The 12,254-nt window shown below is 48.7% G+C and overlaps 1 protein-coding gene across 1 annotated transcript in view; it reads right to left on the bottom strand.

Annotated features, from left to right (window-relative positions):
• TGM4 (transglutaminase 4) overlaps nt 1-12,254 on the bottom strand; it is a 39,304-nt gene that overhangs the window by 8,543 nt on the left and 18,507 nt on the right. Inside the window, exons 5-9 of the mRNA XM_011952644.1 lie at nt 11,116-11,234; nt 8,415-8,522; nt 3,598-3,772; nt 3,365-3,503; nt 1,318-1,421 (exon numbers count right to left, since the gene is read on the bottom strand). Coding sequence (XP_011808034.1) covers nt 1,318-1,421; nt 3,365-3,503; nt 3,598-3,772; nt 8,415-8,522; nt 11,116-11,234 — 645 coding nt within the window. The remainder of the gene's footprint in view (nt 1-1,317; nt 1,422-3,364; nt 3,504-3,597; nt 3,773-8,414; nt 8,523-11,115; nt 11,235-12,254) is intronic.

Genomic DNA, 12,254 nt, shown 5'->3' with positions numbered 1-12,254 from the left:
AAAAAAAAAAGTTTGAGGCTGGCTGAGGTGGTTCACACCTGTAATCCCAGCACTTTGGGAGGCCAAGGCAGGCAGATCACCTGAGGTCAGGAGGTTGAGACAAGCCTGGCCAACATGGTGAAACCCCATCTCTACTAAAAATACAAAAAAATTAGTCAGGCATGGTGGCAGGTACCTGTAATCCCAGCTACTCAGGAGGCTGCAGCAGGAGAATCACTTGAACCCGGGAGGCAGAGGTTGCAGTGAGCCAAGATTGCACCATTGCACTCCAGCCTGGGCAACAAGAGTGAAACTCCGTCTCTAAATAAATAAATAAGTAAAGGCCAGGCACAGTGGCTCACACCTGTAATCCCAACACTTTGGGAGGCCAAGGCAGGTGGAACACCTGAGGTCAGGAGTTCGAGACCAGCCTGACCAATATGGTAAAGCCCTGTCTCTACTAAAAATAAAAAAATTAGCCAGGCATGGTGGCATGCACCTGTAGTCCCAGCTACTCAGGAAACTGAGACAGGAAAATTGCTTGAACCTGGGAGGTAGAGGTTGCAGTGAACTGAGATTGCACCACTGCACTCCAGCCTGGGCAACAGAGTGAGATTCTGTCTCAAAATAAATAAATAAATAATTTTCAATAATTTGAGAACTATTGAGCTAATCTATTTTCCCTTTACTGGGCTGACTTTGTCTTTAGTACTAGGACTCACAATTTAAAATAAAGATAACTTGATTCCACAGATTTTCCAAGTAACTTCAGACCAACCCCGTGCCTCTGTTTTCCCAGCTGTACAAAGACACCCTCCCTCCCCTGGCAAGGTCCTTCCAGCTACAAGGGGCCACTGTCTTACCCAGGAGTTAGTAACCCACAACCAACTGAGATAAGCATCCCCATTACGTCTGACTTGGGCTGAATCCTGGTCCAGCCTCGTGGATCTGGGTGACCTCAGGCAACTCACTTCACCTCCCTGAGCCTCAGTTTCCTCATTTGTAAAACGAGGATAATGACAACCTACTTTGAAAGGTTAGTTGTGAGTAAAATGGATCATGTTGGTACTGAGCATGGCACGCAGTAGGGAACCCTTAAGTGCTACCATCCCATTGCTCTTAACAGTATTGTCATTGGCATTACTTCATAAAAATAGCCAGCAAACTGAAGCCCCTGCTCAGTGGGAATAGCAGGAAGGACTGAGCATGCTTTTTGTGTTGGGACATTTTTATTAAAACTTTCCCCACCTGCTTGGCTGCATACCCAAGACCCACAGAACCCGGAGCCATGTAAGGAGAGCATCACGGATGCCCAGCGCCTTCCTGCCACGCACTCACCCTGGCTGCGCTCCTGCGGTGTTGCGTCCACAGCCTGCCAGCCGTCGTAGCCCTTGGGCAGATCCGGTCGCTTCATCCAGGCATCCGTCCACACGTGGAAATTCCTGCCACAAATTGGGAACGGGCCCCACTCCAGCCCACCCACAAACCTAGTTAGAGATAAACACGCCAAAATTGCCAGAGACATCTTCATCACCAGGGAACCACTGAAGTTGTTCTCAGGGGTTTGGGAACCTTTGCCAACACTGGCAAGGAAGGGGCCACCACTGAGTCCCACCTGCTTCTCAGAAAGCCTCCCAGGGCACAGAGCTGTGTGCAGTGGGCAGGGCTGGAGGAACCTCATGAGACCCTCACCGTGCCTATGGACCTCAAAGAGCCTGGGAGTCTTCACCACTAGAGGTGGTGAACTCAAGGCAGAACTAAATCTTATCTGTCTTGACATCTGCAGTGTTTGAAGCATAACAGACACCTAATAAATTTTTCCTGAATGAATGGGTGAAATGCACTAGGCTGTGCAGTCACAGCCTAGTAAAAGATTACAACTGTTATTTTATTCATTCAATGAATGTATTTAATTCGCTGGGATTCTGATTTGGTGGATCGGCAACTTTGTAACTGGCCAGTCTCTGAATTCTCGTATTAAATCTCGCTATTTTTAAGTTGGTGCTCTTGGTTTTCTAGCTAGAAAATTAACAGTCGTTCCTCACTATCCACAGGGGATTGGTTCCAGGACCCTGAGTATACCCAAATCCATACACACTCAAGTCCTGCAGTTGGCCCTGTGGAACGTGTATATAGGAAAAGTCAGATCTCAGTATAGGCAGGTTTCACTTCCCACAAATACACCTATACTCAGTTGAAAAAATCTGCCTATGAGTGAACCTGCACAGTTCAAACCCATGCTGTTCAAGGGTCAACTGTATATCATCTACAAATAATACTGGTTAGTGCCTCCTTTCCAAAAGTTCCAAGTCTTCCTGTTTTTTCTTGTCTTGGTACGTGAACTAGAATGTCTCAGCAGTATTTTAAATAAAAGCTGTAAGGCTCCAACTTCAACTGAAATGCCTCGGGAATTTGTAATCATGCCCTGACCTTCCCACCTCGTCTACTCCCTCTGCAACTTCTCATTCTCCCTTTTCTATCTTGTGGTCACTTTTAGCTTGCAAGGGGCCCATGTGCTCTGGATCAGAGAACAAAGGACATAAGCTTCATGCTGGCCAGTGGGTACCGGTTACATCAAAACTTCTCAAACAGTGGTATATAGCAGATCTCCTGGGCCAAGTGCTAACATGAACTTCAGATTCCTGGCCCTTCCCCTGTAGAGGCAAAAGCTCCAGTACAGGAATCTGCATTTGTTGTTGTTGTTGTTGTTGTTATTGTTGGGAGGGAGTCTAGCTCTGTCACCAGGCTGGAGTGCAATGGCGCGATCTGGGCTCACTGCAACCTCCACCTCCCAGGTTCAAGTGATTCTCCTGCCTCAGCCTACCGAGTAGTTGGGATTACAGGCACGCACCACCAGGCCCAGATAATTTTTGTATTTTTAGTACAGATGGGGTTTCACCATATTGGCCAGGATGGTCTCGATCTCCTGACCTCATGATCCACCCACTTCGGGCTCCCAAAGTGCTGGGATTACAGGCGTGCACCACCATGCCCGGCCAGGAATCTGCATTTTTAAACAATCACCGCCAGGTGATTCCAGCACAGATTATCCAAGGCCAAATGTTGAAAAATATTGAGTTTCAGGAGCAGTGAGCATTGGCCTACAACTTGAATCAGTCTCTGAGGGAGGCTGAAGGGGTCCCACAGCTCAGCAGAATCTCTGGGCTGGGAGGGCCTGGAGACTGGGCTTGGGCTAGAAAACTCCTGGGATGCCAGGCATGGTGGCTTGCACTTGGAATCACAGCTACCTGGGAGGCTAAGGCAGGAGGACTGCTTGACACCAGTTCAAGACCAGAAGGGGCAACCTAGCAAGAGACCCTGTTTCTAAAAAGAAAAAAGGAAGTTCCTGGGAGGAGACAGGGCAGGTTGAGAAGGAGGAACCTACCAGACAGAGTCACGGCTCATATTGGTGATTTTCTCGCCATTCTCATTCACATAGGTGTCCACCGTGAGGTTCTTTTCTGTGTCATGAGCTGAATCGAAGGCTGTCACACTGCGTGCTGGGATGCCCAGTGCTCGCAGCACTGAAATGATCCAGGGTGGGGTGGTTGGCAACTGTGGGGGCTGGGAGTCCCTCCCATGGTACCTCTCCTCTCAGCCCCTGCATCTCCCACTTACCTGTAGTCAGGATCCCAGCGAATACCCAGCACTGGCCGAAGCGCACAGCCTGCTTCGTGCTGTAGTACTGCTGCAGGATTGGGGCGCTGCCTGTCCACTTGTATGGGGCTGTGCCACCTTGGTAGTCCCCAGTCCAGTTCCCAATGAGCACGCCTTGGCCTTTCTCAAAGCTCATCTGCCACACACATAGGGGTGGGGTCAGTGTCCACCCCTCAGAAGAACAAGGTGCTGCCAGCCCAGCTTGGCCACCCAGCCCCCAAAGTGGACACCTCACAATGTCTCAGAGCACTTGGAGGACACGGGCTATCCAGAACAGGTAGGGTGCCTAGAAGGGCCAAGGAGCATGCCAGTTGTGTGAGTGACCAGGGGGGATGCTCACTGCTCTGTGCCTCAGTTTCCTCCCTTGTAAAATGATGATCATTATGACACCTACATTTAGGCTGGTTTTGTTTGTGTTTTGAGAGAGGATCTTGCTCTGTAGCCCAGGCTGGAGTACAGTGGTGTGAGCTTGGCTCACTGCAGCCTCAACTTCCTGGGCTCAGGTGATCCTCCCGCCTCAGCCACCCAGGTAACTGGGACTACATGCACACGCCACCACACTTGGCTAATTTTTGTAGTTTTTCATAGAGATGGGGTTTCACTATTTTGGCCAGGTTGGTCTCAAACTCCTGAGCTCAAGCAATCCAATTGTCTTGGCCTCCCAAAGTGCTGGGATTACGGGCGTGAGTCACTATGCCTGGTCCCTTTAGGTTGTTTTGAGGATGACCTGGGTTAAGCCTGTGCCTGTTTTGGCATCTTCCATTATTAAATTGTCAGTGGCCTGCACCTCTCTTAACCCCTGAGGAGCCCTGGCTGGATGATCCTTTCCACCTTATTAAAACCAGAGAGAGGACAAAGCTTGTGAGTTCACCTTTGAAAGCACTTAACGGAATCTCTAAAGAAGGTTGTAGAGGCAGGTTCAGAGGAGCCCTCCGAAAACATGAAAGGTGACACAGTCACAAATCTTTGATCTGGTGGTGGCCTGACTTAGACCACATCCACCCATCCCCTCCTGGCCTGCACATTAACATCCTTTGCAAACCCCATTATGCCTTGTGAAAAGCACAATTATAGTGCCTCATGTTTCCCAGCATGTTAAAGATGTCCGTTTGTTAAACTAAAACCCTTATAGTATGCCACAATTTCTGAATCCTGTTTGGGGGTTTGTTCAGTTTTAATTTACAAGAAGTCTCCAACAACGGTGTGGCCTGGGCCTCCCATGACCTCTCAGGTCCTGTGGCTGGACAAGCCTCTTCATTCATCAAAATCAGAGAGACAGCAGAGGCCACCCCAAGACTCAAGAGTGGTCAGGCGGAACGAAAACAAATGAAAGAGAGACAGGCAAGGGTCCTAGGCAAAGCAGGAAACACACCTCCTATCTTAACCGTCACCCAGCCACTGATCCGGTCCAGCTGCTGCGTCCTCCTGCGAAATTGAGCGGCCCCAGCCTGTCAGCACCTGCTAGACCCAAGGCGTCTATAGAGCAATGTAAGGGAGGGAGGAGATAGGGAAAGAAGGGGAGTGACGCTGAGCCCAAAGGACATCAGTACTTTCAAAACTCCTGATGCATGAAGCTCTGTCCCCCTGCGGAACAAAGCACATTCCTATGCCCAGGTGTGGTAGGCAGTCACCGAGATGGCCCCCAGTAATCCCCTTTCCTAGACCCAGCGACTCACTTCTGACCAACAGAATGCAGCAAAAGTCATGGCTGTCACTTCTGAAATGAGGTGACAAAGGCTGTGGCTTCCAGCCTGGGAGCCCCCCGTCTTACTTGCTCACTCTGATGGAAGCTGGCTGCTGTGCTATGAGCTGCCCTGAGCTGAGGCTGCTCACAGCCAGGTGAGTGAGCAGCCTGGAAGTAGGTCCTCCCCCAGAGATCTTGAGCCAGAACATTCAGCTAAACCACACCTGGATTCCTGACCCACAGACATGGGAGATAATGGATGTTTGTTGTTTCAGCCACAGTGTCTTGGGGTAACTTGTTACTTAGCAATGGATAATGAATGCACTCACTGCCCTGCAGAGGTTCCCTGCCTGGTGTGGGAGTCGTCTTTTAGGCGGCCCTGCCAGAAGCTCTGCCTGCTAGTCAGAAATTCACAGATCCAGGAGGCCCATGGATAGCCACGAACTTCTAGGAGTTAAGGGACAACCTTTATAGGGAACCTGGAATGAGGAAGGCCTCTGAAGCGGGCTGGGGTTCTCAGACTCCTGAGCATGGAAGTAATTTGCAGTAACCTAATTTTGGAAGTGACTCCTGGAATACCTTGGAGTTCTGAATTGCCCATGCTTGCCTCATAGCCTGAGGTGGTGGCTGGGAGGGCATTAGGAAGAGGCACTGCACCAGGAGTCAGCAGAGCTGGCTCAACCACCACTTCACTGTGCAGTCCTTGGCCAACTGCCCCTTCTCCCCTGGCTGGTTTCCTCGTCATTGAAATAAGCAGTGGCTTAGCCCATTGCTTCCCAAACCCCAACACTCGTAAGAATGACCTGGGAATAGGCTACTCATGGGCCCAAAGCGTGTCAGACCTTGGGCTGGGCACTGTTGTGTGTTATTGAGACCTCATAATCACCCAAAAGATGAGATAACAGAAGCCCAGAGAGGTTTAGAATCTTGTCCAGAGTCACAGAGCTTGAGAGGAGAAGCAGCCAGGTTCGTGCAAGTCCACCTGCACCACTGAGAACTGGAGCCTCTCATGGCAAGTTCTGCCTGCTAATGACTTGGTCTCCTTTACTTGTTCTCTCTCAGTGTCCAGCCTGGCCACCTGCTGGCCCCTGGGCTAGAGAATGAACATACCAGCATGGGGGTGAGGGGGAAAGAACAGGCATGATGGACTCCTGTGCCCAAGAGGGTCAGTGTGAGGGCCCCCGGTAATCCTACCAGCCCCTAAGGTGCAGGGGAACAGGACCCCCAGCATTTATGAGGCAAACCACGTGCAACAGGCACAGGTTCACAGCCATTCTGCAAGGAGGGCATTTCAAGAGCCCCTACTTAAGATCCGTCTGTCACAGCAGTTCAGCTCACAGACTCTCCTGGAGATGAACATACATCTGCCTGCCTCCCACAGATGGCAAGAGCGGCCACTCGACTGAACTCAGCGGACCTTTGGAGAGAGGTCCTCATTGGCACTGGGAGATCCCTGGGAGTTCCAAAGTCTGTGATCAAAACTATTTGCATAATAATCCCAAGGTAATATTTGCCTTCTTCACTCTCATTCTCTCCTAAGTATACAAAGGATGAAAAATTGTGGTTTCAGATTCCACATTGCAACCAACTTTAAGAAACTGCCACTTCCTGCCCCGGCCCCGCTTTTTTTTTTTTTTTTTTTTTTGAGATGGAGTCTTGCTCTTGCTCTGTCACCCAGGCTAGAGTACAGTGGCATGATCTTGGCTCACTGCAACCTCTGCCTCCTGGGTTCAAGTGATTCTCCTGCCTCAGCCTCCCCAGTAGCTGGGACTACAGGTGTGTGCCACCACACCGGGCTAATTTTTTGTATTTTTAGTAGAGATAGGGTTTCATCGTATTAGCCAGGATGGTCTCAATCTCCTGACCTCGTGATCTGCCTGCCTCGGCCTCCCAAAGTGCTGGGATTACAGGCATAAGCCACTACGCCCAGCTGGCCTCTGCCTTTTTAAATCTACATATCTGTGTGAGGCCAGATGTTCATATATTCCAACTGAAACAACGAACGCAGAAGCAGATACGAAATTCCAGCTGACTTCTAGCAAGCCAGACATTAAAGAGATTTGCAAAAATGGAAAACGATGCCACTCTTCTCACTACATATTTTATGCTTTCAAAAACATAGGTTTTTATAAGTAAAAATACATTATTAGTGTTAACTTGTAATGGAATTATGGAATTATTCTTTTAGAATAAATAGTTTAAACTTTTCAGTTTTAATTTCTAATAAAGTAAATATTGGTAAATATAAACCATATAAACACAACTTATTTGGGGTCCTCAATAATTTTTAAAAGTGCAAAGGGGGGCCGGGCGCGGTGGCTCACGTCTGTAATCCCAGCACTTTGGGAGGCCGAGACGTGCGGATCACGAGGTCAGGAGATCGAGACCATCCTGGCTAACACGGTGAAACCCCGTCTCTACTAAAAATACAAAAACTAGCCGGGCGAGGTGGCGGGCGCCTGTAGTCCCAGCTACTCCGGAGGCTGAGGCAGGAGAACCCGGGAGGCGGAGCTTGCACTGCACTCCAGTCCGGGCGACAGAGCGAGACTCCGCCTCAAAAAAAAAAAAAAAAAAAAAGTGCGAAGGGGTCTTGAGACCAAAATATTTGAGAACTGCTACTCTGAACAAACTGACTTCCAAGAGGCCAGGCGGAATAGAGTGACCAACCATCCTGCTTGCCCAGGGCTGAGAGGTTTCCTGGAACACAGTATTCTCAGTGCTAAAGCCAGAAAAGTCCCAAGTGAACTGGACCAGTTTGCTCACCCAACTGGAGCCCAGCTTGCAGGTAGAAAGAGAACCTTCTGTATTAATATCATTTTGCAGATGGGGAAACTGAGGCTCAGACAGGTGAAGCCATTTACACGTAAGATCGGCCCATAAGTGGCAGGGCTGGGGTTCAGACTCAGGTCTGACTTGAAAACCTACACTCAGAACAGATTTCAGCAATGTCTATTTCTTAATAGTTTTGAACAGTTGATTGGACATAGGACTGTGGTGTACTTCGAAGAGCTTCCAGTCTAGCCCGGGAAAAACAGAAAACAGCTGAGCAATTGGCAAGTACAGAACAGCATCAGCCCAGGTTTTCCACACCTACCATAGCAGACATGGCCCTGCACACCAGCACAGGATCCCTCCTATCTGTGGGCTTGAGGGAGCTCTCAGTCAGCAGGGAAATGCAGCAGTCCAGGACATTTTTCTCAAACTATTTTGGGAAATGAAAAAAGAGGCAGTTAAGACTTTGCCCTGTGTCAGAAACTTAACCACCTAATTTGCACGTCACAGCCACCCTGTAGTGTAACCCATCTCCCCTGCCTACAGTCTCATAAAAAAGTCCACCATAGCATTGAAAATTAGAAACCATTTAAATGTCCTGCCACAGGGCAAGAGTTGAGTAAGTTTATAGAGCTATAGCATGCAGCCACTAAAAGGAAGTACAAGTTTTTAATACCATGGGGAAATTCCTTTGTAATCAAGTTAAATAAATGAAACAGGCCGGGCATGGTAGCTCACACCTGTAATCCCAACACTTTGGGAGGCTGACGCAGGTGGATCACCTGAGGTCGGGAGCTCAAGACCAGCCTGTCTCTACTAAAAATACAAAATTAGTTGGGCATGGTGGTGCATGCCTGTAATCCCAGTTACTCGGGAAGCTGAGGCAGGAGAATCGCTTGAACCCATGAGGCAGAGGTTGCAGTGAGCCAAGATAGCGCCATTGCACTCCAGCCTGTGCAACAAGAGCAAAACTCTGTCTCAAAAAACTAATAATAATAAAAATAAATAAATAATGAAACAGGCTACGAAGTTGTGCACAAATAGCATTACAACTATGTAAGCCTTAGTAATAGATAAAAGAATAAAATACACTAAAACGTTAAGTCATTATCACTGAGGGAGGAAGTTATGAATAATTTTATTTTCTTTCCACATTTCTGTATTTCCTAAGTCTTTTGTGATAAGCACATTACTTTTGAAATTCTATTTACTGTAAGCCACTTTATCAAGATATCATTTACATCCCATAAAATCTACCATCTAAACTGGATGATTCAATATCTGTGATTATCTGTAAATATCTGTATATTTACAGAGTTGAAGTATATATGTTACTTTTGTAACCTGAGGGGAAAAACTACCAAAATAAAAGGAATAGACCATAATGTTTATGTTCCAGAAGGAGTCTGGGGGAGTTTTGTGGTTACAATTCTTTGAGGTTCTTTCTATTTTTATTTTTTATTTTTTTGAGAGAGGGTCTTGCTCTGTTGCCCACGCTACAGTACAGTGGCACAATCACCGCTCACTGAAGACTTAGCCTTCTGGACTCAAGTGATCCACCCACCTCCCTCTCCAACTGCAGTCCTGCCTGGGACTACAGGCATGCAGCACCATGCCCAGCTACTTTGTTTATTTTTTGTAGAGACCAGGTATCCCTATGTTGCCCATGCTGGCCTAGAACTCCTGGCCTCAAGCCAGCCTCCCACCTTGGCATCCCAAAGTGCTGAGATTACAGATGTGAGCCTCCATACCCAGTCACTCTTCAGGCTTCTTAAAATCACCCCTTGATTTTCTATTTTTCTTTTTTGTTTGCTTGTTTGAGATGGAGTCTCACTCTGTCACCCAGGCTGGAGTGCAATGGTGTGATCTCGGCTCTCTGCAACCTCCGTCTCCTGGGTTCAAGTGATTCTCCTGCCTCAGCCTCTCAAGTAGCTGGGATTACAGGTACATGCCATGACGCCAGGCTAATTTTTTGTATTTTTAGCAGAGACGGGGTTTCACCGTGTTAACCAGGGTGGTCTCGATCTCCAGACCTTGTGATCTGCCTGCTTCGGCCTCCCAAAGTGCAGGGATTATAGGTGTGAGCCACCGCGCCCCGCCCACCCCTTGATTTTTTAAGAGGGGAAATCCTATAGGATTCAGGTGATTCCTTCTTCCCTATCCCTCCTGCGGTTCGTTTGACTGTTTCCTTGCCAGCTACTCCCTCTCATTTCATTTCCCTCTGGTCCTCATGCGTAAGGATAGGATGCTGAGGGCCTTCTAGGAATGAGTGAGGGTGGAGAGGGCACGCAGGGCGCACCTTGCACAGAGCACACAGCATGAGCCTCACCAGCTCGGAGTCCCTCCTCCCTCGTCCCTGCTTCCATCCTGTCCTAGGTGTCCAGACCCGGGGGAAGAGGGGAAACTCAGGAAGCTGTGAAATGCCTGGCATTTCCCAGGAGCTTGCTGTTGCCAAATCTGGGGGGCAGGGAGGTGGGAAGTATCTGATGTCTGACGTCTTCACACCCCAGCTTCTCCTGCCTCGTGGCTGCACGAAGGCATTGGCCCACCAGTCAGCAGAGGCCTCCACACAAGTCTCTGAAAAACTCTCCCTCGCATTTAGAAGCTCTTTGTCAACACCAACATTCTAATTGTAACAGGGCTTCCTTGCAACAGTGCTTGGTTCTTTGGTAAATACACTGGGAGGCAGGGGGTGGGAGAGAGCTGTGTAGCATGGGAGAGAGCCATGGGGGGTGGGAGAGAGCCGTGGGGGTTGGGAGAGAGCTGTGGGGGGTGGGAGAGAGCCGTGGGGTGGGTGAGAAAGGCCATGGGTGGTCCTCGTGGGAGGGCTTCTGCCCAGGACTCCACCCCATCTGTGCAGCCTAGGCAGGTCACCCCTCTCTGGCCAAGTTTCACACCTATGAGGCTGGCGTTTGACCTGAGGTTCACAACCCTTTCTCCAGAACCTTTACTGGCTACCACCCAACTAAAAGGGTGGTCTAAGAGATGGGGCCTGGTCCAGCCACAGGATGACAAATCATTACCTGACCAAAGTTCCAGGGTTTGTATTTGATACTTCTGGCAACCCCCACGTAATGGCAGCCTGTGTCGTTGAGGATGTATTCTTTGCGCTCGTCCTCGTCAGGCATGAAAACCGTGTCCTCTGAAGCGAGACCACACAACAACAGAGGTTACAGTCCGCCCTGGGACAGGGGCAGGCTTGCCACTGGGGACTGTCTGTGCTGAGGGAGCTTTAAGGTCTTTGTGAGGAGCTTGGAACACCCAATGTTGGGGGAGGGAGGTGAGCAGGAGGGAAAGTATCCAAAAGAACTTCTTGAGCCAGCTCTAGGGGGCTTCCCCTGGGAAAATCTGGAGCAATTTAAGCATGAGTGAAGAAAAGGATGAATCATAAACCACTGAAAAGTAAGAGAGAGTCCATGAGTCCATACAGATGGTAGAGAGAGAGAGGTAGATGGGGGTGAAGGGAGGGCTCTGCCTACCTTCAGGGGCTAGCAGGTAAACATGGTAGAGAGCTGGCCTTGGAAAATCACTGTGCAACCATCACAGTGAAGAATGGTTGAAGCAAGAGCCATCAGTGGATGCTAAATCTAGGGGTGGAGAATTTTGATAAGGATCAGGATGTTTGGAGGGTCTTAAATGTGTCCACATAGACTACTCATTACAAAGAAAAAGATAGTAATTATATAGCAGAAAAACTGGACAATACCTTGACCAAATGATCACATTTAACATTCCCAATGAGGGGCAGGCAGACATTGTGTGCCTCCAGATAAGATTTTCCAAGAAGGACATGTCGTTTACATAATATCCAGCAAGGACTGCGTAACCTGAATCTAAAGATGATGAATCATCAGACCCAAATGACGAATCATCTGTTAAAAAGGGGGACTTCTAGTCCTCAAAAATATGTCAAAAAGGACAAAGAAAGACTAAGAAATTGTTCCAGATTAAAGGAGGTAAAGAAACTTAACTGTATGTAAAATGTGACTCTAGACTGGATCTTGTACTGGATAGAAAACAATGTTATAAAGAACATGATAAAATCAAGTGACTGGCTGGGCGTGGTGCCTCATGCCTATAATCCCAGCACTTTGGGAGGCCAAGGCGGGTGGATCACCTGAGGTCAGGAGTTCAAGACCAGCCTGGCCAACATGGCGAAACC

The sequence above is a fragment of the Colobus angolensis genome, unplaced genomic scaffold, assembly GCF_000951035.1.
Source record: "Colobus angolensis palliatus isolate OR3802 unplaced genomic scaffold, Cang.pa_1.0 Scaffold344, whole genome shotgun sequence".
Lineage (NCBI taxonomy): Eukaryota > Metazoa > Chordata > Mammalia > Primates > Cercopithecidae > Colobus > Colobus angolensis.
The sequence above is the reverse complement of the archived record's forward strand: the minus strand, read 5'-3'. Positions and strand labels throughout refer to the sequence as shown.